At 55.7% G+C, this 27,824-nt stretch overlaps 8 protein-coding genes across 8 annotated transcripts; 5 read left to right on the forward strand and 3 right to left on the reverse strand.

Moving 5' to 3' along the window:
• Positions 1–447: 447 nt before the first annotated feature.
• On the reverse strand, positions 448–5,833 carry P152DRAFT_405891 (uncharacterized protein; the record flags this gene model as incomplete). Its single annotated transcript, XM_033676838.1, has 4 exons — positions 448–2,379; positions 2,430–4,326; positions 4,378–4,864; positions 4,954–5,833. The coding sequence occupies 4 exons, from the start codon at positions 5,831–5,833 to the stop codon at positions 448–450; spliced, it is 5,196 nt and encodes a 1,731-aa protein (XP_033529837.1).
• A 2,202-nt stretch (positions 5,834–8,035) lies between these two features.
• On the reverse strand, positions 8,036–9,235 carry P152DRAFT_252313 (uncharacterized protein). The gene has a single exon (XM_033674718.1). It carries the CDS (start codon positions 9,107–9,109, stop codon positions 8,477–8,479), a length of 633 nt encoding a protein of 210 aa, XP_033529838.1. The 5' UTR covers positions 9,110–9,235; the 3' UTR covers positions 8,036–8,476.
• A 2,271-nt stretch (positions 9,236–11,506) lies between these two features.
• Positions 11,507–13,012, forward strand: P152DRAFT_462783 (FMN-linked oxidoreductase). Its single transcript, XM_033680413.1, has 2 exons — positions 11,507–11,637; positions 11,700–13,012. Exons 1-2 carry the CDS (start codon positions 11,571–11,573, stop codon positions 12,794–12,796), a joined length of 1,164 nt encoding a protein of 387 aa, XP_033529839.1. The 5' UTR covers positions 11,507–11,570; the 3' UTR covers positions 12,797–13,012.
• A 921-nt stretch (positions 13,013–13,933) lies between these two features.
• P152DRAFT_485649 (uncharacterized protein) lies at positions 13,934–15,905 on the forward strand (the record flags this gene model as incomplete). Its single annotated transcript, XM_033682059.1, has 7 exons — positions 13,934–14,002; positions 14,054–14,145; positions 14,195–14,227; positions 14,279–14,387; positions 14,441–14,518; positions 14,568–14,687; positions 14,737–15,905. 7 exons carry the CDS (start codon positions 13,934–13,936, stop codon positions 15,841–15,843), a joined length of 1,608 nt encoding a protein of 535 aa, XP_033529840.1. The 3' UTR covers positions 15,844–15,905.
• Positions 15,906–15,942: 37 nt separating this feature from the next.
• Positions 15,943–17,600, reverse strand: P152DRAFT_253026 (WD repeat-containing protein). The gene is made up of 5 exons (XM_033674721.1): positions 17,255–17,600; positions 17,015–17,141; positions 16,708–16,967; positions 16,159–16,654; positions 15,943–16,095 (listed from the first exon to the last, which is right to left on the reverse strand). The coding sequence occupies exons 1-5, from the start codon at positions 17,396–17,398 to the stop codon at positions 16,043–16,045; spliced, it is 1,080 nt and encodes a 359-aa protein (XP_033529841.1). The 5' UTR covers positions 17,399–17,600; the 3' UTR covers positions 15,943–16,042.
• Positions 17,601–18,327: 727 nt separating this feature from the next.
• P152DRAFT_370813 (uncharacterized protein) lies at positions 18,328–19,146 on the forward strand (the record flags this gene model as incomplete). Its single annotated transcript, XM_033675512.1, has 2 exons — positions 18,328–18,553; positions 18,989–19,146. Coding segments are annotated over 2 exons (384 nt in total), but the record flags the coding sequence as incomplete, so codon positions are not given.
• A 3,004-nt stretch (positions 19,147–22,150) lies between these two features.
• On the forward strand, positions 22,151–23,028 carry P152DRAFT_469132 (BET3 family protein; the record flags this gene model as incomplete). Its single annotated transcript, XM_033680873.1, has 5 exons — positions 22,151–22,185; positions 22,248–22,256; positions 22,320–22,539; positions 22,649–22,840; positions 22,909–23,028. 5 exons carry the CDS (start codon positions 22,151–22,153, stop codon positions 23,026–23,028), a joined length of 576 nt encoding a protein of 191 aa, XP_033529843.1.
• A 1,489-nt stretch (positions 23,029–24,517) lies between these two features.
• Positions 24,518–27,544, forward strand: P152DRAFT_252362 (uncharacterized protein). The gene is made up of 6 exons (XM_033674720.1): positions 24,518–25,236; positions 25,294–25,454; positions 25,505–25,844; positions 25,895–26,710; positions 26,761–26,988; positions 27,049–27,544. Exons 1-6 carry the CDS (start codon positions 24,799–24,801, stop codon positions 27,208–27,210), a joined length of 2,145 nt encoding a protein of 714 aa, XP_033529844.1. The 5' UTR covers positions 24,518–24,798; the 3' UTR covers positions 27,211–27,544.
• Positions 27,545–27,824: the final 280 nt, after the last annotated feature.

Consider the following 27,824-nt stretch of genomic DNA (forward strand, 5'->3'; position numbering starts at 1 on the left):
TCAGAAGCCACTAACTATTCTGCCCACCAGAATGCAACGCATTGAACCGGCCGCCATAATAGTCACCAGCGCGATGTGATCGACCGCCGCTCATGCCCGGGCCTCAAGCGATGCCCCGAAAATACAAAAAAAAGCAATATGTTCCCATACTCCGCCTTGCTATCATCTATCCCAATTCAATTCGTACAATGCTAGCCGCATGCTAGCCGAACCCTCGCGCGGTTCCCGCAACCAAAGCCAAAGATTTTTCGATACTCCCAATGCGTGGTGCCCATGAAAATGCAAGAAACATGCCGCGATGATGGCGCGAAGAAAAATATGGTGAGGTGCGGAGAAAGGGGAAAACCACCACTCGAACAAATGCTGATGATGGACCGAAAACTCCGACGGATGATATGCGGATAGCATGCCGATTCACAAACGTCCGTCCCTTCATTTCCATGTCCCTCACGACAGCAAATTCTTCAAACTCGGACTCGCGCTCGCCCCGACCGTCGCCCGGTCCCTCGGCACCTCTCGTTGCTCGCGCTCCCGCTCCACAATGCCATCCCTCGGCGTCTCCGGCCTCCCAACGCTTGATAGAGGAGGCCCGAGTTGCATCGCGACGGGGCTACCGGCCGCGTGCGCCAGCGGCGGGAGATGAGTGGCGCCGGGGGTGTGGTCACGCGGGAGGGGAGCGCTGGTGATGGCGGAGGTGGGGGGGGAGTGGCTGTGATAGTGGTGAGGGTTGGAAGTGGGGAGGCCGTTGGAGAGGTTAGGGAGGTGAGAGGGCGGGCCGTGGTGGAGTGGTGGAGCGTGCGAATGGTGGGGGTGGGGCCCCGGGCCGTAGCTTTGATAGCTGTAAGGATGGCCGGTGGGTGCGGCGCTCATGTGTGGCGGTGGGGCGCCGGTGTGGACGGGGTAGCCGGGGGCGTAGGGGTTGGTGGAAGGCGCGCCGGGTAGATGAGGGTAATGTGGGTAGTTGGCCTGGTGTGGTGGCGGGAGTCCCTGCCCTTGAGGAGGGCCGCTATGAGGAGCCGGTGCCATCGCGGCGCTCACGGGCGGTGGAGGTGGCGGTGGCCATGCGTTGGGAGCTCCCAGTGGAGGGAGCCCGGGTCGCCAGCCGGCATCGACGGGGGGAGGAAGTGTGGGTGCCTGGGGCGAGCGCACAGAGCGTTCACGAGACGATCGAGGAGGCTCGGAGTCGCGGGGCACGATTGGCGGGTCCGGGTCGTTCAGGCGCTTCCAGTTGCACTTGGAGCACATATACTTGGCCGGTGCGGTTTCGGGGTGGAAGCCGTTCGTCATGGCAGCACCATTTGCAGCCGCGTCGCCGTTTTGACGCGGTTCCTCTTTGACGCCGTTGGCCAGCATATGATCCACGGCCATCGAGGAGGACGACGGGCGATTCGAATGCTGAGGCAGCATGGAGGGCTTGACCCGGATCCAAGTGGGCGATGTATCCACCTTGCAGATGCAACATCGTCGCTCTTCGACGGCGGGACTAGTTCGCAAAACCGGGCTCTCCAAGTCGCTGATTCCGTGGATCGAGGAACGGGACCCTCGATGAGCCGTGGAAATCCGACGCCCAAGTACCGGAGCGGGCTCTCTGCCCGCCGCACGCGCATGGGCCACTTCTTGCTCGTCCCAGACCGCGAGTCGTTTGGTCGATTCATCCAGCAGGGTGGCCTTTCTTGCCGTGCCGGAAAGCGTGAGGTCAGCCTGCTTGTAATTCCGAGCGTAGACTTGCAGCGCGTTGAGCTCCGAGTCCCAGGTGAGAACCGACTCGTTGGGCCCGTGAACCTTCGCGTATTTCGTGTCCTTTAGCCAATGCGTTTTGCAGATGACGACCGCGCTTGCCGTTCCAGTCTCAGTAGTGTTATAGAGCGGATCCTCGTCTTCGACACCGAGCGTGACGACGGTCACGTCTTTCCTCGTCGCCTTGGTCGGGTGGATATCGAACGTGAAGGTGTAATCCGCCTTGTTCGCGCAGCCGACGTGAAAGCTGGCACGGCAGATGGGGCAGTCCACGCACGCGCCGCGGTTCGATTTTTTGCAGATCGTGCACGTCTTCCGGTACTTCTCGGGAGGGATGAGCGGGATCCCTTCGGCAATCTCGAGCTCTTTCGCGTTGCTAAACCGCACTTCGGGCATCCACACCGCGCACTTGACGTGCACCCAGTTGTTGTCCGCGGTGCGCTTCAGCGGCTCGCGGGGGAAAAGAGGTCGGCCGTTCTGTCGCTGCTGGAGTTTGTAATCCTCCGCCAATTTGAGGGTCAGTTCCCGCTCTAGCCGTTCTTTCTCGCGATCGCGATCCGTCTTCTTCTTGTGGGACACCCTCGGTTGCTCCACGAGTTCCACTTCGGTTTCAGTGATTGGGCACAGCACGCACTCATAGCTCTGCATGGGAATTAGCAACATATCAAAAAAATTTCGTACACGCTACTCACGTATGAAGTCGTCTCCTTGCCAGGCCGGTCGTTGGCGCACATATCACAGATCCACCACGCCCCCGTGCCTCTCGGCTCGAAGATCCCATAGCAGTTCCGATGCACATGCAGGCGGCAATGCGCGCACACAAGCAACGGTTCCGGCTCCTTTGCGCCGGGTCTCTCGAATAGCTTGCACACGGTACACGGCAGCTCCTTCATCTTTGGCTGCGCCGGAATCAATGGAGGTGTCGGCTGGCGCGGCGGAGGCGGTGGCGCGGGCTTCGGTTTCTCTTTCTCGGCCGGTTTGGCTGCCGCTGCGGCCTCCTTGTCCACCGCCTTGCCCTTCTTCTTCGTTTCGGCAAGAGGTGCCACAGCGGGTGGCGCATCGGGCATGTCGATGTCTTCGTCGACTCCCGGGCTCTCCTGCGCCAACTTCCACTCCTGGAGCAGCTCCTCGTCGATCCGCCGTTTCCACGCGCGGCCGCCCCCTTGCGCGACTTTCCGGCCGATCTCTTCCGCCTCTTCCCATTTGACGGCATACTTGCGCCAGAGGTTCGCGCATCGGAAGCAAAGCGCAACGACCTGCGGCGGGGACTTTTCCTTCGCTTTGCCGTTCTCCGCTTGGATGATGGAGCCCGGAGCGACGCCGGGCGCGCGACGCCATTGCCGGGATTTGGTGGTGTTGCAGTGCTTGCATTTGAAACCGCGCTTTTTCTTCGCGGCCTTTTCGCTGTCGAACGCGGAGTCGTCGACGTCGTCGGCGACGTCGTCCAGGAGGCGGGAAGCGGTGTTGGCTTCCACCTTCTTCTTCGTCCCTTTGCGCCCACCAAAAGTACCCCAAATCTTCCGGCCCTCGGGCGATTTCTTGAAGACGATGTACCAGTAGCGGACGACGGCGCCGTGCTTCTCGATCTTCGCGTGAATCCGGACGTTTCGGAGTTCGGAGCCATACTTCGCGACTCCTTCTGCGAAACGCTTCTGCTCGTCGGAGGTGAGGACACGCTTGGGGTCCCGCAAGTCCTTCTTCGGATCCGTTTTTTTCAGCTCTTCGAGCGCCGTCTTCGGGTCAAAGTTGTGTCTGTACAACGTCTGCGTCGCGCGATCAAGCCAGTCGGTGCTCCAAGTGGGGATTTTCATGCTCTGAGCGATTCCCTTAGCCTGCGTCATGAATTCATCCAGGATCTCTTCCGGCGCAATGGGCTTATCGTCCATCCCTCGCTCAGATAACTCGCCAGGCTCGGGAAGTCGGAAAAGCAACTTCGCGGTATTGTTCGGGTCGTCGTTCGGATGATCATCTCCACGCTTGACGTATCCCGGCGGTTCGTCCTGAACCCATTCTGGGCGGTTCGCCCGTTTCGCTCGCTCCTCTTCGAGGGCAGCGAGGGTTTCCTTGGACAATTTCGAGTCCTTCTTGTGGCTTGAGCTCTTCAGGTATTTTTTCTTGATTTCGAGTGGCTTGACGAGCTCAACCGGCCGCCCGAACCAAGGCTGCACGACGGCTTGATGTCGCGGACCGATACGTGAACTCGCTCGAGGATAGATCGTCCGGTCGTCGTACTGCAACGCGTCCTCAACACGACAATGGATCCCAAGATATCGCATCGGCCACATTTTTGCGAGTTCGATTTCTGATTGGGTCACCGGGTGAAGCTCATCCACCTTGGCCTCGCTTGGCGTTTGCGCAGTCGTCGGAGGAAGCTCGGTGTCGTCCTCTTCTTCGATATACTCTTCCTCTTCCGCCTCAGGAGCTTCTGTAATGAGCGGGGTTCGCCGGGCCTCCAATTTCTTCTCTTGTGCGCGGTTGCATGGACCGCATGCCCACGCAAACCCACGAGACGGCTTTTTCAGCAGCGGAGGTCGAACGCAGTACATGTGATAAGTATTGTGGCACTCGGCGCACTCAACGGAGTCATTCCTTCGCATGTGTTAGATCTCTGCAGAAGTATTCCGCATTTGTAGGACTTACGTAGGGCAATACTGAACGCATCTCTTGCACGTCTTCACGGCGCTCGTGAATTCCTTGACCTTCGCCGCCTCAACCACGATATATTTCCACCGTTCATCCAGCACTTTCTTGACATGTTCGGGGACATTGATTACCTGGGATGTCGGAATCGCTTCATACCACCGGATGATGAACCGGTCGAAGACCTGATTGAACCAGAACGAATCCTTTTGCTTGCGGTATTCGTCCAGGTCCTCGATTTCCGCGCGATGTAGAACCCGACATTTGCCCCGAAGAGTGGAGATGGGCGAGATATCCGAGTGCATGGTCGCGTAGACGAGGCGGGAGTCGTTGTTGAAGCGCTGTACGTCTCGGGGACGGTAGACCCAGTTGACGCGGAGAGAATCGACGGGTGAGTTCGGGTCGTCGAGGTTGCTGAGGCGGAACTCCATGATGCGGCCGATATAGTAAGGTTCGCCCGGTGGCTCGGAGACGAGGTAGATGTGATCTGAGTACGTTAGCCATGCTCGAGGACCGTGGATGTGTCGCGTGCGGATCATGGCACAAAGCCCGATCACTAGGGTACGAAAAACTCACCATTGGGAGCAAAGACAGTGCCGTCATCTGCCGTCAACTTCCCATCCACCATCTTCGCCTTTGTCTTCTCAAACGAGTACATATTGGTCGGTCGAACCGGTGCGACGGGAGTGGCACGCGCTGAAGGGGTGGGCGTCGCGGACGCAGCGTGTTGAGCGGCCTTCCTGGTAGCAGCAGGCGCTTTCGTCCCAGCACTCGCAGGGCCCGTTCCGTTTGTCGGCTGCTGCGATCCATTGGTCTTCCGCTTCTTCCCCGTCTGGTTCCCCGCCGCGGAATGGGCGTGAGAATTCGTAGGGACCGGCGTGACGTTGGCGGTGGAATCATCGTTGCGGGAACCGGCGGCCGGGGGCGATGGTGAGCGGCGTCGTTTGCCGGTGCTGGAGCGCGTCGAATTCACCGTGCTCCATGCGCCGTTCTTCTTCGCTCCCGGTTGTTGGTCTTTGGGAGAGGGACTGCGCGTGGTGATGCCGGAAGGAGGGGCGAGTTTTGCTTCGGCAGCAGCGTTCGCGGCTCCATCGAAGTCGTATTCGACATCCTCCGCGTAATTGGGGCGGGATCCTGGGCGGTTCCGCGAACGAGTGCCATAGGGTGCAGCGGCGGACGCGGATGTCGCGTCTTTGGCTGAAAGGTTTGAGGTTTGTGAAGAATTGGACGCGGTTAGCACCATCGGTTGGGATTGCAGTGCATCCTCGATCTTTTGTGAGAGCGTGCCTGGCTTTGCAAGTGCGGTTGATGAGGGTTGCGGATCCGGCGTTCCAGCTGATGGGGGAGTGTCATCAGGTTTTGCGGTGGTAGATGCGGTGGTAGATGCGGTGGTAGATGCAGATGAATTCTTGCTCCCTCGCGTGGTGACGGGATCGGTGGGACGGGAAGGCTCCATGATGGGGTGATTCGTGGAAGACAAAGTAGTTAGGGAGATTTTGGAGGTTGCAGCTCCGTCATCATCTGCGTCCCCCATTTATCGGCAGGAAAAGTGCACGACAAATTGGAGGAGCTGGGATGGTGGACAGTTTGGCTTCGAATGAGAAAACCCGACGGTGATGGGTTGGATGCAGGATGAAAGAGAGGAATGGAAAGGCTTGGATGGTGAAGGAAGAGGCGTCAAGCGGGATATTAGCGCCGCGCAGTGATCGCCAGGTCCTTGGAACCCACGAGACTTCCGGAAAGCTGGAGATGGGAGCGATGAGTGTGAGGGACGGTAGAGAAGCTATATCCTAGTGCAGGAAATGGTAAGGGTGGAGGTGGAAGTTACGGGATGAGGTGGATATGGGAGGAGAGAAAGTTGATGGGAGAAGGGGAATGGATGTTAGAAGGGGAAAGAGGTGAAAAGGTGAAAAGAAGAGAGGAAGATGGGGAAGAAAGTGAGAAAGATGTCAGAGAGGAGAGGGAAGTGAAGAAGTGAGAGAGAGATGGTTGGATGGGGATGGTTAGTGGTTAGTGGATAGTGCAGGCGAGGGATCTGGATGGATACCGACTTGGATAGACATGGGGGGACATGGATTGGGTTGTGCGTGGATGTCGGATTGCATGCTTGCGGGAGAGAGAAGTGAGTCTATGGGAAGATGGATAGGAAGTCAAGAAGGGGAATGGATTATCCCTAACCTCGTCCCTCTTACATTAAATGTGATACAAGTATTGGCTCGAGAGTCAAGACAATCCAGCCTCAAGGGAAACCCAAGAAAAAGACGACGATGATCGACAACTTGTGTGCCCTTTTTCCAGTGCAGTAACTAAGGCGCAGTAACTCTCCGTGACAGCCGCTGGAATGTGGGAACCAAACTTCTACAGCCTTCTCTCTCGTCTTTGTTCAGAATCCTTCTAACTACTAGGGTATCATATAGACAATGTGGATAGGTTGGCTTCCCGAAGAAAATGAACTCCTGCATATTTAATACTATTTACATGTCCATGAAAAAAGTTCGCCTTGCCAGTCCTTGATCGGTTGTCACAATCTCCAGGCTCTACGGCAGCGTCGGGTTGCTGGCAACATGAACTGGTCGATACATAAGGCGCTCCAAATTCTCGAACGTTCATTGGTCAGAATAGCCATGCGCAAGTGGAATTTTCACTTTTCAAGCCAGCCAAAGCCGCGGTCATTTCTTTCGTGTTGCCCAATCGCCGAGCAACTCCCATTTCATATGGGCGACCCTGGTGTCGGATACAGCGTTCCTGTCTCACCCCTCGATGGATCACTTCCCCGGCTTTCTTCGTGCTGGGAAACGCGGCTTCCGCGGCGGTGATGCACGTCATTCCCCGAGTGGAATGGGTGGCGGATGGGGATGGGGGATGGAATGGCTGGGTTCATCATCAGTACTCGACGGACATACTAAAAATATCGAACTCCATTGCACGCTGGATTTCCCTCTGAGCAGTAGATGGATCAATGGGATGAGATGTGGTCCCTGGGTGAGGTGAGTGACGGGGAGGTCGAGATGGTCGTGAAATCTGGCTTCGGGATTGCAGGGATGTCCGTCATGGGTCGCCCGCCTTGGCTGACTAACGATCCACTTTCTTCAACCTCACTTCGTCAGCTGTATCAAACCTTCGAGCACTCACCACTCTCCAATCTAGCCTCGACCGAATTTTATTCCATCGGAGATGTCATCGAATATCTACCCCAGTTACCCAAAATCCTGGGTTGATGCAAAGGATGTGTCTTGAGACCGAGCCGTTTGGTAGCACCGTACCGAAACATCACGATGGCGATCGTTGGGTCATTTACTCGGCCGCAACCAAGGACATGCCCACACTATTCCGGATGGTGTTATGCCTATGATTCGTGTTCGTACGAAACACCCGGTCGCACCTCATTTCTTCACCCTCTTGGGTTTAAGTTTGAGTTTCCCTCGAGGTTTACACACGATTATGGCGAATTTCTATTCGATTCCCAAAAAAGTCTTCTTTGCTCTGCAGTCTCCGCACTGTAGATTCGTCCACAGCCTCTGAGGTTGACCACGATCACTTGCCGCGGTCAGATACTGCGCATGTTCCGCCTGCATCCTTTGACTTTCACCAATTTCACTTCGTGCCCGCAGAACTTATGTAGACCTGGAAATCCTAACCCCTCAATAGTGCAGCTTTCATTATTTAACCGTCGTGATATTCTTCTCGATGTCCCCTTTACTTCTTTATACCTTACCCTGTTTATTTATATAGGTGAGTTCGATCGGGATGAAATAAGGTAGATGGCGGACTTGGTGGTGAAATAGGACCGAGATGAATGAAACCGGGATACATCCCTAGGCGGCTGCCAGCGGTCCTATTGTCCATGGCGATATTGACGAACCCCTCTCCTTTGCCCCATCATATATTATGTCAATCCTATTAGTATCAAACGGACGATATCAGCAGTTGGACATGTGCAAGCATACTCCGTACTCTCGAGATATTATGTGGTCACCACGAAGGATTCCTCGGCGACCGGGTCGTTATGACGGGCATTCGCGCGCTCCACAGCGACTTTTCCAGCACCTCACATCGTCAAACCGTCAAAAATCGAACATAGTCTAATACCACGACATTTTCAACATCGACAGATAATTTTTACACCCGTCGCATGCATTTCTGCTCCAACGTTGCAACATTCCTCAGAGCTCCCACCGCGAAAGAGAGAGCGGGGGGGGCCAGAATTGGTCCCCTCTCTCCACCTTCTCACAGCGCCTCGGAATGAATTCCAACCCATCCGAAAACCCAGCCGCCGCAAAACGAATCGCCTGCAGCACGAACCCGACGAAAATTCGTGGTGGTGACGGCGCGCACCAAATGGCCGCTCTGCGCCATCCAGGGCAAAGCATGAGATGAAGTTGCTCACCCGATAACCCGATGGACCGTTGACGGGCTGGGGCCTGGGGGGATTGGGCGACTGGGAAAGAGGGGAGGTAAAGTGGTGGGAGCGCAAGGCACAAGGCAGGTGCAGGCCGTGCAGGCCCTTCCGTTTCGTCCACGGCCAGTCGCGTGGTTCCAGTGGTGCGACGTGCGACGTGCTACGGCCGCAGTGCGACAAGCGACCAATCTCGATGCTGTCCAACCGCCGAGGGGGGATTTCCACTGGCGCCTGCATGTTTGGTAATCTTCGATTGGGTGGCTGGGGGAGGTCAGGTGACTTATCAGGTGACTTGAATCGGCCACTTTGCATCATCACCGCACCCAAATCCATTCGGCAGCGGCTTGTCCCGGAAAAATGGAAAATTCAACCCTCGCTGTCGGCAGTCCCCTGTCTATCCCCCAGGCGGCCGCATGCGACAGCCGACAAGTTAAGGCCAGTGGCGACAGCCGACAGGATCTTCGTCCGCCTGCCCCACTTTGTTCCTGGAGTTGGGCACGTGACCCGCACCTGCCTTGATGCCCTGACATGGGACTAGTAAGATCACCCCGCTATCCTGCCTACGCGGCCTCCTATCGTGACCTCTTCAATATGGTACGGCTTCGATGCGATGACATTGTCTACCGATGCTGCTGCAAGCAACCACGAGACCACGCAGAATGTGCACGTCGACGACGTGCAAAGGGGCGAAACCGGGAGTAATCATGAGGAACGTCATGCTGCGGCGCGGGTTATCCAGGTAACGGAGACATACCCCATATGATATGGGGTAGATAAGCTGACCATGAGGACGATGTTTAGCGCCACTACCGTGGATATCGCATGCGACGACGGATGAGTGGAATGGAACTGGATGCATCAACAAGATGGATGGATGTTAGTATTTCCCCGCCTTCGCAACGATCTCCTCACTGACTGGTAACAAATAGGCTATCAATGAAGGTGCGCAACCCCGTTCTGGTTGAAATCCTGTAACCCGTTAAATGCTCATACTCTCTCTCTCTCAGCGCGCTACCGACGGGCCACCGCCCCCACATCCCGCGCCGAACGCGCCGACGAATGGGAAAAGCTCGGCCACACTGAATCCCACCGCGACAGCGACTTTGCCCAAGCCAACTGGAAGCGGGTGACGGAAGTAGCGAAACGCGCCGGCGAGGACGACCACTCCCCCTCCTCTGACAGCGAGACCGATCTCGCGCATATGACGGCCTCGCAGCGCGACCAGCGGCGCCGCGCGCGGGCCCAAGCGCGACAGGAGCGCGAGAAGAACTCGAAGATGATGGACCTCCCGTACTTCCTCGAGATGGTGGACACGAAGCACCGATATGGGTCGAACTTGCGGGCGTACCACGAGGTATGGAAGAAAGCGGAGACGCGGGAGAACTTCTTCTACTGGTTGGATCACGGGGAGGGGCTGGCGGTCGAGGTGCCGACGGTGTCGCGGGTGCAGCTGGGGAAGGAGCAGGTGCGGTATCTGTCTCGGGAGGAGCGGATGAATTATCTGGTGAAGATCGATGAGGAGGGGAGGGTGAGGTGGGCGAAGATGGGAGAGCGGGTGTGGACGACGGCGAATTGGAGGGATAGCTTGGGGGGGATTGTGTCGACGGAAGACAAGGTGTCGCCTATGTTTCAATCGTACGATGAGACACCGATAGGTGGTTCGAGGGCATCGACCTCGTCAGCCTCCTCCTCCGGTGGTTCAGCCATGTCTGGCCAAGGGGAACACTATACGAACGATGAGTTCTCGAAGACCAAGGGCTTGACGAAATACACCAAAGTCTCCGCGGCGACCATTTTCAACCATCTTCTCCGGACCACCATCAAGCCCGGATCCTGGATATTCGTACGTCTCTCTATCCGAAAGAATGAACCGATCAGCTAATTTCCCTAGGTCGCGGATACGAGTTTCCGCCTCTACATCGGCCTCAAGCAATCCGGCTCCTTCCAACACTCCTCCTTCCTCCACGGCTCCCGCATCTCCGCTGCCGGCCTCATCAAAATCAAAGATGGCCAAATCCGCCGCCTCTCCCCCCTTTCGGGCCACTACCGCCCGCCGACCGCCAACTTCCGCGCCTTCGTGCACTCGCTCCGGGACGCGGGCGCGGACATGTCGCGCGTCAGCATCTCTCGGTCGTACGCGGTGCTGGTGGGCCTCGAAGCGTACGTGCGCACGCGACGGCAGCTGAAGCATGGGATCCAGCATCTGGAGGAGGGGGTGGTACGAGTGGTGCATCCTGAGGAGGCGCGGAAGCGGGAGGAGATGGGGAAGGATAAGAGCCGGAGCGCGGAAAAGGAGCGGGCGCATATAAGGCGGGAGGAGGAGAGGGAAGTGGAAAGGAGGAAGGAGAATAGTACGAGGTATCAGTTGGTGGAGAGGATTGCGAGTTTGGGGGTGGATGATGGGGTGGGAGTGGGGACAGGCAAGGATACCACTGAGGGCGACAGATCTTCAAACCCGAAGGGCAGAGAAGAATCACGGCATATATGATACCTATAGAATTACATTTAATGCATGAAACGTTTGGAACCTTTAAAAGCACTTTGATCTGTGAATGAGGGACCACAGCATACATGATCACATGATCTATGTCGTATATCTTCCATCACGTGACCTCTAGTCATCGGTGAAATATTCTTGAGATTCAGACCATCCACTCCGACACTGATTCCAAACCATCCGTGCAGATGGAAAGTGATGTTTCGCTTCCTGCGACAAATCATGTCGGCCACTAAACCTCACGTCCCCATCCCCTGCCGGGGGGTCGACTATCGCGGCAAAGTTGTTCTGGCACCCATGGTGCGGTCCGGGGAACTGCCCGCGCGCCTCCTCGCTCTCAAATACGGCGCGGATCTGGTATGGGGTGTGTTCTTCCCCTCTCCCCGAATATTCTCCCCCAATGTTAACCTACCCCCGCGATCCTAGGCCCCGAAACCATCGACCGCTCCATGATCGGCACCACCCGTCACGTCCACCCCGTCAGCGGGTGCATCGAATTCCGCCGCAAGTCCTCCAACGTCCTCGACGACCCGTCCGCCAAAGAAAGCATCATCTACCGCATCGACCCCGCGCGCGAGGCCGGGAAGCTGATCTACCAACTCGGCACCGCACACCCAGACACGGCGGTCGCGGCGGCGCTCCTCGTCGCCCCCGACGTCAGCGGCATCGACGTCAACTCCGGATGTCCCAAGCCGTTTTCCACCACCGGCGGTATGGGCGCCGCGCTACTGAGAGACCCGGACCGGCTGTGCGCGATCCTGACGAACCTGGTCGAGAAGGTTGGAATCCCGCACGAGATCGGCATCTCAGTGAAGATCCGTATCTTGGCGACGGCGGAGGAGACGCGCGCGCTGGTGACGCGGCTGGTGGGCACGGGAATCACGGGGCTGACGGTGCACTGCCGGACGACGCCGATGCGGCCGCGCGAGCGGGCGATCCGGGACCAGCTGCGGATGGTGGCGGAGATCTGTCGAGAGGCCGGAGTGGCGTGCGTGATGAACGGGGACGTGTACAGCCGCGGGGAGGCGGTGGCGTTGATGGAGGAATTTGGGGCGGACGGGGCGATGATCGCGACGGCGGCGGAGAAGGATCCGAGCGTGTTTCGGAAGGGAGGGGAGCCAGCGGAGTGGAGGGAGATGGTGGAGTTTTATATGGGGGAGGCGATTCGGGTGCGGAACCGGTGGGGGAATACGAAGTTCACGTTGGCGCAGATCGTGCCGGGGAAGAAGGTTATGGACTTGGGGATCGCAGGGACGAAGCGGTATCGGGACGTGGCGGAGGTATTGGGGTTCGAGCATCTGATCGAGGCGGCGGACCGGTTGGATCAGGATATGGGGCTGACGGCGCCGAGAGTGTCGAGGGCGGATCGAAAGGCAGCGGCGAAGGCGGCGAGGAAGGCGGAGCAAGGGGAGGACGACGAAAGCAATCAGGCCAAGAGGATCAAGTTGCCCGAGACGATGCCTCCTGAGATGCCGTCGGTCGTGAACGAGATCAAGCGAACCGAGGCGTTATTGACTATGTAGCCATTTACATCATCCGGCGTTCTGGTGCAGCATTTATCGGCGTTTAGGTCACGCATAGCGCTCAATTCAGAATGCAATAGACAGACCACTCAGTCTATCTGGGAGCATTCAAACAACTTCTAGTCTAGATTATAGCCTTAATTGGTTTATCAATTCCCACTCGCAATCGCATCTGATGTACTCTTGCATAATTGGGCCTGGACGCAAATAGGATCGGTCTCAAGATGTTGGTGGGGTGGAATGCCAAGATATTCCGACCTCTTAGGGGAAATCCCGCTGATTCCGCCACCTAATCATGTACTGTAACAAGTAACATCTCAGCGCCTCAGCGGAAGTCGAACTTCATCTGCTCCAGACATCAAGACTCGATGCGCTTCTCTCTGATTTTTCGCCAAAGGCTATGAGACGGACGCGTGTGAAAACCCAAACACTTGGTTCGAACGCCATCGTTCTCTTTTCCCGTACATGGTACTGCTTTATGGCCTGAAACCCCCTCTGTCTGGCAACGATACAACACCCAACATTGCACGTCTCACACCCGTACATGGCGCATCACTATCCGCCCAACATGAGACCTCCCTATTACTACCGTCAAGGGAGATTTGTTAAAATCCGCCTTTGTTGTGATCGAACCGCATTGTGGGCCTTGTATCGTACCAATGTTTCGAGCCTCAGTCATGGTAACGGATAGGGGATGTCCTTCAATTCAACCTTTTCGCGCCTTCATATGTGCATGAGACTGTCTGTCTGTGACAATGATCACCTGAGGACATGATTCTCTCAGACCTGGCGCGAAACGCTTCGATATTTACCTATAGTAGCGTCCACCCAGGCGTGGCCTCGAACTTCTGGATGGAATTTTGGCACTTTATCGTTGCTTGTACATTCATTTCTGCGGACTGATATTCCTGATCGACTAAAGTCCCTTTCTACCAAACCGTTCTGTCTGTGTACTTATTATTAACAGTGAGGGGTCGAGGTGTCATCATATTGTTGACAAACCATTTCTTCCTAACCACTGATTGTCTGGTCGGGCCATATGGATCGACCTAGGCTATAATTGCTCGCGGAGACTTGCCAACAGAGCAGGACTCTATTGTTCACTTCGTCGTCAGAGATTGTCTATATATCTTAATAATGAGATCGCTTCATATCTTGTTCATCGTTTCCGTCGCAGTGCTTTGCCTGCTGTACATTCCTTCGGTAGTATCAATCTTCCAGCTCCTCGAATTCAGTTATTCGCTAACAGTATCGTAGGCTTCTGCGACTCCTGACCTATTAGCACGTCACCAGAGACATGGCGAAGTATCGGAACCGCGGCGGAATGGTAAAGGTTCAAAAGGAAACGGGTACGTCCGGCGATAGTCTCTTCAGGAATGTTTACTGAAGCGCCTCTAGACAAGCAGAGGCTCAACGTGCCAACACGACAAAGTATGAGTTGACGGACGCTACAGCCGAACTGCACCACTAATACATCGCTAGAAACGCGGGGAAAGGGGTTGAAAGAAATCGGAACAACGGCAAAGGAAAGGGTTCGAAGGGAGGGAAAGGGCGTGGAAGGGGTTCACGAGTAGGGAACCAGAGCGGCAATGTGAGCAGTCCTATATCTATTTCGATGCTCAAGTAATCTAACTTGGAATCTAGGCACATAACGCAACGCTCGTCGGAGGAGGGGGTGCCAGCGCAGCCACTTCGACCACTACACAGCTTGCTGAACAAACCGTAAGTTCTAGGCCCAATCACGGCTTGGAATCTAACTAATGTCTCCTAGATTACTCAACAGGTCACTGAAAAGGTCACTGTGACCGAAGCTGTCCCTGCCGAATCCCAGACTGTGCCCGCTGCTGAGGGGACCGGCAACTTGACTGGCGAACACACTCCAGCTGCACCAGTAACTAATCCCATGAATATCACCGAAGATACTTGCTAACGACGTTCAGATAGCGCCTAACATCATTGCATCGAGCGCCGATAGTATCAATCATACCACGACCCTCTCGGCTGGCCCATCAGCTCTTCCAGGTCAAGACCAACATGTATCGCCATCTGCCGGGCTTGACCCCTCTTCTTTCGTATTTGCCCCGGGAAGTCCAGGAGCCGTCGCAGAAACGAGCGCGATACCTACGCACACCAGTCCAGCGGCCATTCTCCAAACGTCCTCCCATGCCGGAGCAGCACTTGAGCCACAAAGTCACGGGGTGCCCTTAGCAGTCGTGCCACTTCCCGGAGGACCCTCGACCGCAATCGTCGGAGCACCCTCTGCTGTATTCACCTTCGCTTCTACGGGAGCAGGGGCTACGACTCATCCAGTCCAAGGAACACAGCAGGCGCAAGCGCAACCAGCACCTCCTACAATGCCTGAAGCACTTCCTCCCGCCTTTTCACTCGCGCCAGATGCCGCCGTGCCCAGCGCCCCAAGTTCTGCAGCTCCCGCTCCACCTCCAGCACAACCCGGCGGCGAAGTCTGCGCTTGCCAATGCACGTGCTCCGTCGACTCGTTCCAGGCGTCTCCACCTCCACCTCCCCCACCCGTGGCGGCCGCAGGCGGCCTAGTCCCGTCAACATTCGGGTCGACAGGCTCTCTGAGTGCGTCCACACTAGCAGCTCCGCCGCCTGTTTCGTTCGCTGTCGCTTCGTCTGCGTCGGCACCCACGGAGGGTCCGCTGGCGCCGCAGACTCCGTCAACCGCTTCGATACCACAGCCGACGGTAGGCGAGGCGGCGGGAACAGGCCCTCGCGTGGATGGCGTTTCATCCATACCGCCGTCACCGGCTCCTTCGGAAGCAGCACCAACACCAGTGGTTTCTAGTCCCCCGGAAGCCGCATCGACTGTTAATCCAAAGGGCGCACCTGATGCCCTGACTGGGGAGATAGTGCCTCCAGGGACCGGGGTATCCTCCGGCGCAATACCATCTGGAGCGGGCGCACAATCCGCGATAGATCTAGCATTGACTCGGCTGCCATTCGATATCCAGTCGATCTCATTTGCAGATGTAGTGACGGTGCCGTTGCTAGGTAGAGGAGCGGTCCCGACCGGACCACCGTAGGAATGGCTATATACGACCTGGAGTTGTTTCGCTTCTTTAGATATCAATTTCAAACGAACAATCACCTCAATGGCGAGCCAGATAGTTGCCATGAGACACTGATTGTCGCTTTCCGCGACCGAGTCATTATCACAATAAGATATATACATGCTGGTCAAGACCACTCACATAATAGAGGGTATCTTTTTTTACAATCAAATTATTTTCCAAGCTCCCCCAGCATTAACTTCTGATCCGAAGACCCAGACAGGACTATGCCACCCATACACGTTAGCTCTCCTTGAAATTCTGACGGAGTGGTCACGGATGACTTACCAATGGTCGACTCGCTAGGCGAGAACCTCACGTCATTCACCGCCCCCTTATGGCCCGGCAGCTTGTATAACAACTTCCCCGTCCCAACATCCCACACCACAACAGTCCGATCCCCCCCTCCAGCCACGATCCGCTTCCCTTCCTTATCCCAGCTCGCCCTAAACAAATTCTTATCCATCCCCGTCGGCGCGCCATCGTACATCTTCACCTGTCGATTCGCCGGCGCGAACGGCCGGATGTCCCAGGTGCGCACGGTCGAGTCGTGGGAGTTGGAGAGGAGATGTTGGGAGTCGGGGGAGACTTGGAGGGAGGTGATGGTGTCGGTGTGCCCGAGGAGGGAATATGCGACGGATTGTTTTCGGAGGTCCCAGACGCGGATGTCGTTGTCGATGCTGCCGGAGTATATTTCGTTGCCTGCTTCGGACATTGCGACTGCGGTGATGGGGTAGTCGGTTTCGAGGTAGGCGACGGCTTCTTTTTGTCGAGGATCCCAGATCTGTGCGATGGTTAGTAGATGCATGTGGGTTGTAGCTGATCGTGAACTCGTACTGCGACGGAGCCGTCGTCCGATCCTGTCACTGCTATCTCTTCGCCCCGTTTGCTGAGATCCATACAGTTTATGACGTCCTCATGACCAACATGCCGACGTATCCTCTGTCCAGTCTCAACATCCCAGCTTGCGAGGGACATGTCGGCCGAAGCGGAAAAGAGTGTCCGGGTATCTCTGGACCAATGTAGGTCGAGGATAGCTCCCTTATGGCCTGTTAACTGCCCATAGTTCTCACAGTCGCCATATGTCCGCCATAGCACTAAACTCCATCAGCATACGCGCCCGTTAAGTTGGCATTCCACGTACGTATGTTTCGATCCATTGAACCCGATGCGATGTAGTTTCCGGTCGGGTCGAACCGACATGCATAGACCTCACCACTGTGCCCTGACAGCTCCATGACCGGAGCCTGTAAGCCACTCGTCCGCGGTACCTATATGATCAAGCCATAATCAGCATCATGTCGGGAAAAAGGTACGCCTTCACATTGGAGCTCCGTTCAAGCTCCCTACAGGAAGACGCATCTCTAGGTGCGATTGAGCTAACCGATTGGATGAGCGCGCCATTCTGTGCAGTACCATTCACGACGGCTATGGCGTTACTCGAATTGAGATTGGCATCAGATCTTTGTCGTTTAACCAGCTGGTGGGAGGAGAAGTTGTCGGGCGCTGAGCGCTTTTCGGAGGACATGATGGCTAACGGAGGGACTGGAGGGTGCCACGGGGGGTCCTTAGAATTAATTATGTTGATATGTAATTGCTCTTAAAAAGAAGGAGGAGATTAGGAACGACAATTGTCAAGCCTGATCAAAACATGAACGGGACATGAACCTGATGCCATGTGCCCCTACATGACTTGGAGATCGGCTGGAAATTTCGTGATGTTGGTTTGACGCCTTACAGCCTGATCAAACTGCCCAGGCCGTGCTGCTTCAACTTCATGTTGATCACGATAAGGCACCAACATGGGTTCAGGAATTGACTTCAGGATCGCCTGGATTTATTCCATCCTGTATTTGCATTTCGAAGCCCGATCCCCTGGTCGCATGTCATATCCTTTTCAGCTGGTCATTGCAAATCAGATTTCTCATTTCTGATGTTGACCGGAGAGGCTTGGCTACATCCAGTGTTGGACGTGACTGCACGCCCGCTGCAGCCACATCTGTCCACCCACATCTGTCCACCCCCATTGACAAAGTATCATGCTGAAATTCCAACACAGCCCTCTGCTCCAAGCCTCGCTCCTTTCCACATTGGAAAAGAGAGTCTCTGCTCAATGGGCGAACCGGAAGGGAATCTGCTAGAATACCGGACTGATCCGAAAGCCTTGAGGTCGCCGCCCTATGTGTAGCCTCAGACGCGTAGATAGACCAGCTGGGCGCCGCTCACCAGCATCATTAAGTTTAGTCTTTCCTCCCTTTTGAATCTCTCGTGCTTTTTATCCTTCCAGTGTACAAATTGTTTTGCATTGGAGTACGAAACGTAGCTGTCAAAAATCACATCGTAGTGTCTCCCTATGTACTTAACAGTCCACAGCCTTGCGAACACCTAATCGTTTGCTGGCTTCGCATTCTTCCGCATCGACTCACCCACCAGCATATCATATTTGCTATGTAAGATATGTCCTTCGGTTTCTCAGTTGGAGACTTTATCCGAGTTTTCGAGCTCGCAAGGGACACCTATCACGACTGTCGACATGCTCCGTCCCAGTTCCAAGACGCCGGCCGCGGTGCTGACAGCCTGCGCATTGTCCTGGAGGGCATCCACGCAGAAATACGAAACCCGAGCTCCATCCTTCATCGAAATGAGCGCACGGCTACCGATTTCGCCATGTGTGCGAAGCGTTGTGAGACGGAGTTATTGCGCCTCAAGGACATCGTGACGAAATACAGGAGCTTGGGAACAGACAAACCAAAAGCCATCGACCGGTTTAAGTTTCCAAAAAAGGAGCTCATGGATATCAGAGGGAAGCTGGTCTATCATACATCGACGCTGACAGCCTTCGTGAACACCATTGGTCTTGGTATTCAGGGGAGACTTGACGACAATGTGCAAAAGAGTCTGGGATTACAGAAAGATACTGCAAACATGCAAGAGGACACCTTGGTACTGCAACAGAAATCCACAAATATGCAGAGGCGGACAATCAATCTGCAGAAAGAGTCTATGAATCTTCAACACGCCACGATCGACATCCAACAAGAGACCCTAGAGAAACAGGACAAGTCTTTGGCTATGCAACGCCACATTCTTGATGCCATTGACCGATACGCGGCGGAAGCACGGGTTGGCGGAAACCTCAGCTCTATCTTATCGGATCACTCAAACGATGAAAAAGGCGTATGGAAGGATCTGCGATCCCGTCTTATATCTGAGGGTATCAAAAGTCGGTCCATCACCGAGAACGAGTCCGCGATCGTCGAAAGGATTCAAGAACTCATTCATTTCAATATGTTCGACTCCGAAGTCGAGACCGACTGCACTTCAAGCATCGCAGAGAATTCGGAGCTGTCGTGGGATGAGACAGAAGTTCCGCAAAGCGCTGCGGCTGATGGCGACAATGGGTGGGATTTCATGAACAATAGCATGCACTCGGCCAAGATCCAATCGCTTCCGGAACTTGAAATGGCGGAGGACATCCACCAAGACGGCGAGTCTGAGGCTACCGTGACACCAAAGGGATCGATCGAGAACTTGCAGCGTCCATCTATCGATACAACCTACAGGTCGCCTTGTGTGGAAAGTGTGGCAGCAAATGATGCGGATTCCGAAGGTACTATCACGCCTCGGCTATCCCGGAAGTCTTCCAGGAGGGACTTGCATAAGAGTCCTACGACCATATTTGATCGGGGCGAGAGCAAAATAGATCCTCCTGCACTACATGTCGCGTCTGAAGGACGGGATATAACCCCTCAAGGCGTGTTTGAAAGACAAGCTTCTTCATACGCGTTCCGCGGGAGCGATATTGTCTCTGACTTGGACATTCCTGATGATCGCAGTGTCACCTCCACTATCGCCGATCGTCGCTCCACCATATACTCGATACAACGGCCTGGTTTGCGTGCCGACCGAGTCCCTTCATCCCTCACGAGACGATCCTCACCAGATGACCATAGCACGAAAATGCGAATCTGGCGTGGGCTGAATGGTTTCAACATGAAAGGCCGCTATTGTGGCCGAAATGGGGATTATGTAGTACTCGAAGATGTCGACGGCCAGGACGTCCTTGTCTCATATTCGAACTTGACGCATAAGGATAAGGACCGTATCGCGGTGATAGATGACCGAACGAAGAAATCTACCCAGGACGGACGAGTCCATCCGGATGACGGCACTGTTCGCCAGGAGCCCAATCGGATCGATGCAGATCGATCTTCTCCGCCTATTTCGGAACCAGTGTCTGGCCGAACAATCAAAAAGCCATGGCGGGTTGGGAAACGAAGTCATAATCGGGTGACGTGGACGTTCCGCTCGCCCTCCTGGGCGTCGCCAACCGGCTATTATATCGGCTCGAAAGCCGCCGATGCGTTGCCTTCGGCTGCCGCCAAAGGAGATCTAGAGTTGGTCAAGGCGCTCCTCAGGAAAGACAAGCGTATCCACCCGAGGGGAACATCGTCGTTGAACAACGATAGGAACGTCAAGGCGACTGCTTTGCCGAGGGCTGTTAAGAACGGCCACTTTCAGGTTGTCAAATACCTCCTTGAGAGCGGTGCTAATGTTGAAGTGCATTCATATACAGGGACGCTTCTGGTTCGTGCTATCTATAACCGAGATCCATCCATGGCTCGCCTTCTGTTGGAGTATGGAGTGAACGTCAATGGGCGCGACGACATTTTCAATCGGTTGGACGCTTTCCCAGTTTTCACCGGACCTGAATCTCTGGTCAACAGCCGATGCCCCCCACTGTATCTGGCGGCCGAAACCGGGCAACGAGATTTAGTCCGCCTCCTTCTGGACTACGAGGTTAACATTAACATCCTGGGGCCATACCACGAAACGCCACTCTCCATAGCGGCGCGGCGTGGGCATTTTGACGCGGTCGAGCTGCTTCTCCAGGAGGGAGCGTATACGGGAGTCATCATGCGAGATGGCCAAAGCGCACTACCTGCCGCCGTTGACGAAAGACATTGCGATATTGTCCGGCTCCTGTTGGAGTACGGTGCGGACCCCAATAGCAGGCATAGCGGCCTTGGAGACACGGTTCTTTTCATCGCGTCACAGCAAGAAGACGCAGCCATGGTAAAAGAGCTTCTGAAGTATGGCGCGGATCCAAATCTACCCAATAAAAGGATCAAGGGGAAAGACGCGTTCGCGATGAGGGACTTCGACCGTATTCGCCGGCGCCCGAAGACTCGCACTGTCAGTCCGTTGGGGGTGGCTGCGGAGAGCGGCCACATCGAGGTGGTCGAACAACTGTTGGAGTACGGAGCCGATGTCAACCAAACGCACTCAGACACCAGGCATCCCGTCAATTTAGCCGCGGGACGTGAGCATTTCGAGATCGTGGCGTTATTACGAAATCATGGAGCGGTACTATCGGATGCTATGCTGAGGAAGGTCACCGGCCACGAACAGCGCCAACGAGACTCTAAAAGCGCGCACCGCTTATCCAGCAACGACAGCCGCCGCAGGGATCGACCCAAGTCCAACAGAGACCGGAAGGACGGTCGCGATTACGAGCGACGGCTCAGTTGGAGTTGGAAGAATGACGGGAGCGGGGACGCCATCAACGACGCGAAATCAAAGGCTGCCATGGCGTTCTTTATCGCCGCGGCTGTCGAAGTGTTTCGAAATAGAAATAAGCCACTAAGCGCAAGTCGGGCTTTTGATGCGGGATTCGGCGCGGCGGACGGAGTCCAGGGCGGCCCTTCCCAGACGGCTTCGCGGAGAGAGGGCGTGAGGAAGGAGGATACAGTGCGCGGGTGAGGCGGTGGACGTCTGTGGGATGATTCATGGAGAAGCGGATTTTAGGAATACCTAATACTGTGCCCGCCTGTAGAGAAAGAGAGCGAGAATTGGAGCGTCCATCAACCAACCCGGTGATTTCGCAACTGTAGATTAGATACCTACCTAAAGAATATTGTACGGACCGCCGTCTAGCAATGATGCTGAAATACTACATATTTCCTGCAAAACCAGGTCAGGATAATTAGCCGATGATACGAAGTAAGCGTTTGTAGCTGAGATGCCCCATCGCCCAGGGGCCAGGCTGCCGCAACGTGGGGTCCCGCGCCGTCTCCAATATGTAGTTGCTAACGTGAACCGGCGTCTATCCCTAGAACGCTTCCTTCAACCTCACTCCCACTTCTTCCTACCACTGCTCTCCCCAACCCCAGACGTCAACTGATTCCCACACCGCGTTTCCGTGCAAACATGAGTGCGCGAGAGAGACGGACTGCCAGCTCGCGACGATAGAGCTCGTTCCACGGACACCGGAGAAACCATGGCGTCCACGAAAGCCGCCCGCATCGGCGAAGAGTACGTACTCCAGATCCCGCAACTCTCAACTGTATTTTGGAATCCATTGCTAACTGTCACAGTGTATGGAAGTAAGTACCACCCACCTCCCTACCCCCGCGTCGCCCTCCTAAACACCATCTCACCATCTCCAGAACGCGAGTCGACAAAGTCAACGCCGAGCTCGTGACGCTGACGTACGGCACGATCGTGGCGCAACTGTGCGCGGACTTCGATGCGGACTACGCGGAGGTGAACCGGCAGCTGGACAAAATGGGGTACAACATCGGGGTGCGGTTGATCGAAGACTTCCTCGCGAAGTCGGGGACGGCGGCGTGCGCGAACTTTCGGGAGACGGCGGAGATGATTGCGAAGGTGGGTTTTTAGGTCTGGAGAAAGGGGAGGGGATGCTACTCTACGGAGAGGGCGGAGAGAGAGGGATAGAGGGATGTATGGACTAACGATGATGGCGGTGACGATGTAGGTCGGATTCAAGATGTTCCTGAACATCACACCCCCCATCACGAATTGGTCGGGCGACAACAAGCAGTTCTCGCTGATATTCGACGAGAACCCTCTGGCGGACTTCGTGGAGCTGCCGGACGATGGACGGGCGCAGGATGAGCTGTGGTTCTCCAACATCCTGTGCGGCGTGATCCGAGGGGCACTGGAAATGGTATGGTCCCACGATTTCGTTTTCTTACTCGTTCTGGAAAGTCGGTCATTTGCTGATGTGGTGCACAGGTGCAATTGCAGGTGGAGGCGCATTTCGTGAGCGATGTGTTACGGGGGAACGATACGACGGAGATGCGGATTTCGTTGATTCGGATCATTGATGATGAGATGCCTCCAGACGATGAGTGATGGGGTGTATCAGGATTCAGTTGCCCTTCTACAGTAGCCGACCAGTCTCTCGCCATGGGAAGCTATGTTGCAGCCATGGACAGCCCATCGCTGTATCGGGCGTTGTCTCACAGTCGACGGGCTCTCTATCTTACTAAGGAGGACATCCGGATTTTGTCCGTGCTCGCCACCTCAGTCAAGCGTGTCAATGGGGCGAAAGAATTGCCCGTTCTCATTGAATCATACCTTCCAAGTCTCACGGAGAACGAGCGGACTTAGTGGTCAGTGGAAATATGGATGACAATGAGATGTGTAGGGCGGGTTGGAAAGCGTGGAGAAATCATTGAACCCAAATCAGCGTCTGGACCTGTCTCGCCCTGAGCGATGCATCAATGCGATTCAAACCTCCAATCCAACTCGCTACATGAATCATCTGTCAAGCAGTGAATAGCAGTACTATTATCCCATAATTTTATTTTCGATATTAATCCTGATCGAGTGGTTTAAATATCCAATCGTTCAATAATCAATGCGATACTTGGTCCTGAAAGGAGATGGGTATATCACGTGATCCCGATTCCGGTGGCGGGAAACCTCCGCGGCTCCCAATGAATTTCATCATCACCAGAACAATCCAAATCAATGGACCTCCGCCAATTCCCTCTCCCATCCTTTGACTCAGGAGACATCACTTGATCCTTTCATTTCTCCCTCCGATTCCCTCCTGCTCTCGTGTTGGTCTCGGTGTATATTGGTTTTCTTCCCATCCATCCATCAGGAAATCCTGGCTTTGTTTGGCCGATTTTGTGATAGAGGTTCGCATCCGTCCGACGTTTGTTAATAGCCAAGAGACCGAAGGGAGAGAGGGGAAATCTCCACGCCCCGACCGATCGTTTTATGGGCGCCCTAAGAGCCCACAGAGCCCCCGCAAACCCCCCGAGGCCCCGGAATCAGGAACCCCCCACCGCGTCTCAGCACCTACCCACCAATCACAGCAAAAGGGCGTCACTCAACGGTGCACACTCATCGCGCTGAGTCGCACACACACTTGACTCTTCCACTCTCCTCCTCCAGCCATTATTGCATCCAATCCGCATTCGCCTTCCGCCATCTTTCCGCCATCCACTCCATCCACCCACTCTCCTCCTCTCTCTGGAGACACGCCAACCACTCCATCAGGCATTAGATCAGATCTACATCCTTCTGTCACTGTCACCTGGATTTCCATACTCACTTCTTACCTCTTACCATCTACTATCTGCGACTACTCCTACCATCTATCACTTTAGCTCCATCCTGGACATAACGACTCCAACTCCCGCCCCATTATTCATCCTTCTACTCACTCCACCCAACTCCTCGTCCCTACCCATCGTCTATCGTCGAGGACAATCCCACCATTTGCGCTGCACCACCATACGGCATAGTGCGTCGCGACAAAGGATCCGTCTCTCACCACCACCGAATTCCCCGTTCGCCGCACTGCACCGCGGTGTGATCGATCGCCTCCGACCGCTGGCGCAATCCCGTGCATCGCCGACGCCTCTCGCAACCACCGCCCGCGCAGCGTCCCATATCGCCTGTCGATATCCTCTGCACGATTTTCCCGCTCGACAGGCTGGCCGGCCATAATATCGAGACGTCGTCCGCCGCTGTCGCGACGTCGTTGCATCGATCGCTTATTAGGGCTTCCCCCCAACATCTGGGTCTTGGCGTCCGTTCGCCGACCCTGCATCGAGTGGAATCTCGTTTCTCTCGTCCCAACACGGCCGTCGCTCCTCGAAATCGATCATGAACCCTCAGGTCAATATGCCCGGAATGGGACCGTCCGCGGGCGGCCCCGTCGGCGGCACACCGATGATGAACAATAAATCGGCTGCCCCGCGTGGTAACGACTACACGAGCAAGCTCAACACCTACATCTACGACTACCTCTTAAAACACGAGAAATACGATCTGGCGCGCGCATTCAAAGAGCAGATGCCCATCGTGGTCAGCAATGCGAGCGCCGGTGGCAAGAACGTGAACGGCGTGGACGACATGGACACCGATCCCAAAGACGGAGTGAAACGTCCCGACGACCTTCCTCTTCCCAATGTCCCCTCATATAGCCAGGATTGTTGCTTTCTGTTAGACTGGTGGTGCCAATTCTGGGACATCTTCGCCGCCAACCGCGGTGGACAGACCGGAATGTCGCAAGTCATGTCGCAGTACCTCAAGCACACTATGGTATGTCAATCCGGTTTCGGAGGTGGAGAATGCAGCGACTGACGTGAATCACGATAGAATCAATCGCAGATGCGGAACGACGCTACGAATAAACTCCTGCGACAAGGCGAGGGCGGCCCCAACGGCATGATGATGAATCGCCAAATGATGATGAACCTGCCTGGCCGACAGGGGATGACGGTGGCCGACATGCAGAGGCAAGCGATTGCTCGCGGAGCGTAAGTTTCCCACTCTCCCAATGGTACGACGTTGATTGACTCGTTCCCAGTAATCCCCAGCAGCTCCAGCAGATGAAGAACATGCAGGGACAACCGATGATGCCGCAGAACATGCGCCGAGACGGCTCGGGTATGGACATGGGCCAACAGCGCCCACAGTCTCCGAGCTCGGGGGACAACGCCCCGTCTCCGAAACGTCCTCGCATCGATGGGAATAACTTCAACCCGCAGCAGATGGGCCCCGGGGGTCGTCCGCAAGGGATGCCGGGCCAGGTCAACATGACGGGTCCGAACGGACAGATGCTCTTGCAGAGCGGTCTGCCAGCCGATCTCACTCAGCAACAGATGCAACAATTTGCGAATGCCAATGGAATGCAACCGAAGCTCGAGGTTCGTTGTGCCCAAGACTTGGTTGCGTGTTCACTACTGACGTTATCCAGGGTATGCCCCCAGGTATGATGCCCCAGATGGGTGATGGATCTGCTATGGGCGATGCGAGCCAGATGCAAGCCGGAGCCCAGGGTAATCACGCGCTGCACGACTACCAAATGCAACTCATGCTCTTGGAACAGCAGAATAAGCGACGATTGTTGATGGCGCGGCAAGAGCAAGAGGCCGGAGCTCAAGGCTTCGTCGGGGCACCATCCATGTCACCATCAGGGAGCCGAGCCGGAGGTCCGTCACCGAATCCGAACGATCAGATGAAGCGAGGCACCCCCAAGCTCCATCAACAGGGCCTCCCCGGATCCCCCATGCCAGACGGTATGGCTCCGAACCGAGGGTCTCCAGCGTCGAACTTCGATCCGAGCCAGATGCCTCAAGGGATGCAACCGCAATTCTACCAACAAATGGGCGGCCCGATGATGCGCCCACCGAGCTCCATGCCGCCGCAGTTCAACAACCCCCAGCAGATGGAAACGATCCGCCAAAACGGCGGTCGAATCCCGAACATCCCCAACGGCTGGCAAGGGAACCCGATGCGCCAAGGTGGTCCGCAGCCACAAGGACAACCGCAAGGCCAAGGACAACCGCAAGGGCAGCAGATGCCGCAGACCACGAATGGGCCGCCGGTTCCGATAGGTACCCCGCAGCAAAGGGGCAACAACATGGGACCCCCACCCGCTCCGGCCTCCGGCGAACCGCCACAGCGCACCCAGCCATCTTCGCCATCCCAGAACTCGACCGCGGCGCCGCCCACGCCATCGCAGACCACCAAGGCCAACCCGAAGAAGAAGGAGAAGCGGGAGGGCACAAAGGTCCGTACCTCGCCACGAATTTCGCCGGAAAATGTACTGACAATCAACAGAAAGGGGCCAAGAAAGCGGCCGCCGCAGCCGCCACGCCGGCAACTGAACCCGAGGCGCCGACCCCGACGCCCTCCACCCCCATCACGCCCATGCACTCGAACACGTTCAAAAACGGCGGGCCCCAGCCGCCCGCCAACGCGCAGGCCGCGCCGGCGCCGAACTCCGCCGCGGTTCAGCAGCCGGTGCAGCCGCAGATGGACAATGGGACGTTCGATCTCACCGGTGGGGTGCGTCTCCATCCTTTTGTTTCCGTTGACCGCGTTACCGTTACTGACAGATGGCATCAGGCTTCCGAGTTCAGCCTCGAACTCATCCCCGACCTCAACCACGACGACGTACTCGAGCACTTCGACTTCGACTCCTTCTTGCAGACGGACGGGGACACGGGGATGCCGTTCGACACGCTGGGGTTCCCCGACGGCGTCGAGGCCGGCATGGGCGAGATGTAATGGACGGCGAACGGAAAATCATTGGGAAAACATTGGGTTTCGACGGGTTCCGCGTTGCATCTCACTTTTGCTTTTCAAACGAACGACGATCTACCACGGTCATCCTCTCGAGTTTACGGCGGCGGGCGGTTTTAACGGTGGCGTACAGTGAAGGTCTTTCTCGCATTGGTCCTTAACCACTTTTTCATATCCGCACGACATTTCCGTACTTACCATATTATCCTATTCCCCGGTTTCGACATATTTTTGGGGGGGGCAGGCGTTTTTCGGGCGCGAATTTTGTATTTTTTTGCCCACGTTTCTTTTTATCTGGACGACTATCTATCTCCGTCACAATCATACCGCTGATGCTGGGTATATCGAAATGCTAGTTTTCACGTTTCTCGTCCGAATTGCAAACGCCGGCGGAATATATCGCTTCTTATCCACCGTGCGCGTAAATTCTTTGAAGCACAAAGTCCTCATTGTCCCCCAGCGTTTCGCTGCAACAGCCACGCTAGGGTTCTTTGTCGTTTTCCCCTTCTCCTTTTTCCCAGCGGCGTCCCTCCCAAGCGATTTGCCAAGTACGATCCCCCCTCTACCCCAGCCATCGCCCCCTCGACCACTTTTCCCCA

Source organism: Eremomyces bilateralis, assembly GCF_010015585.1.
Source record: "Eremomyces bilateralis CBS 781.70 unplaced genomic scaffold P152scaffold_40, whole genome shotgun sequence".
Classification (NCBI taxonomy): Eukaryota; Fungi; Ascomycota; class Dothideomycetes; order Eremomycetales; family Eremomycetaceae; genus Eremomyces; species Eremomyces bilateralis.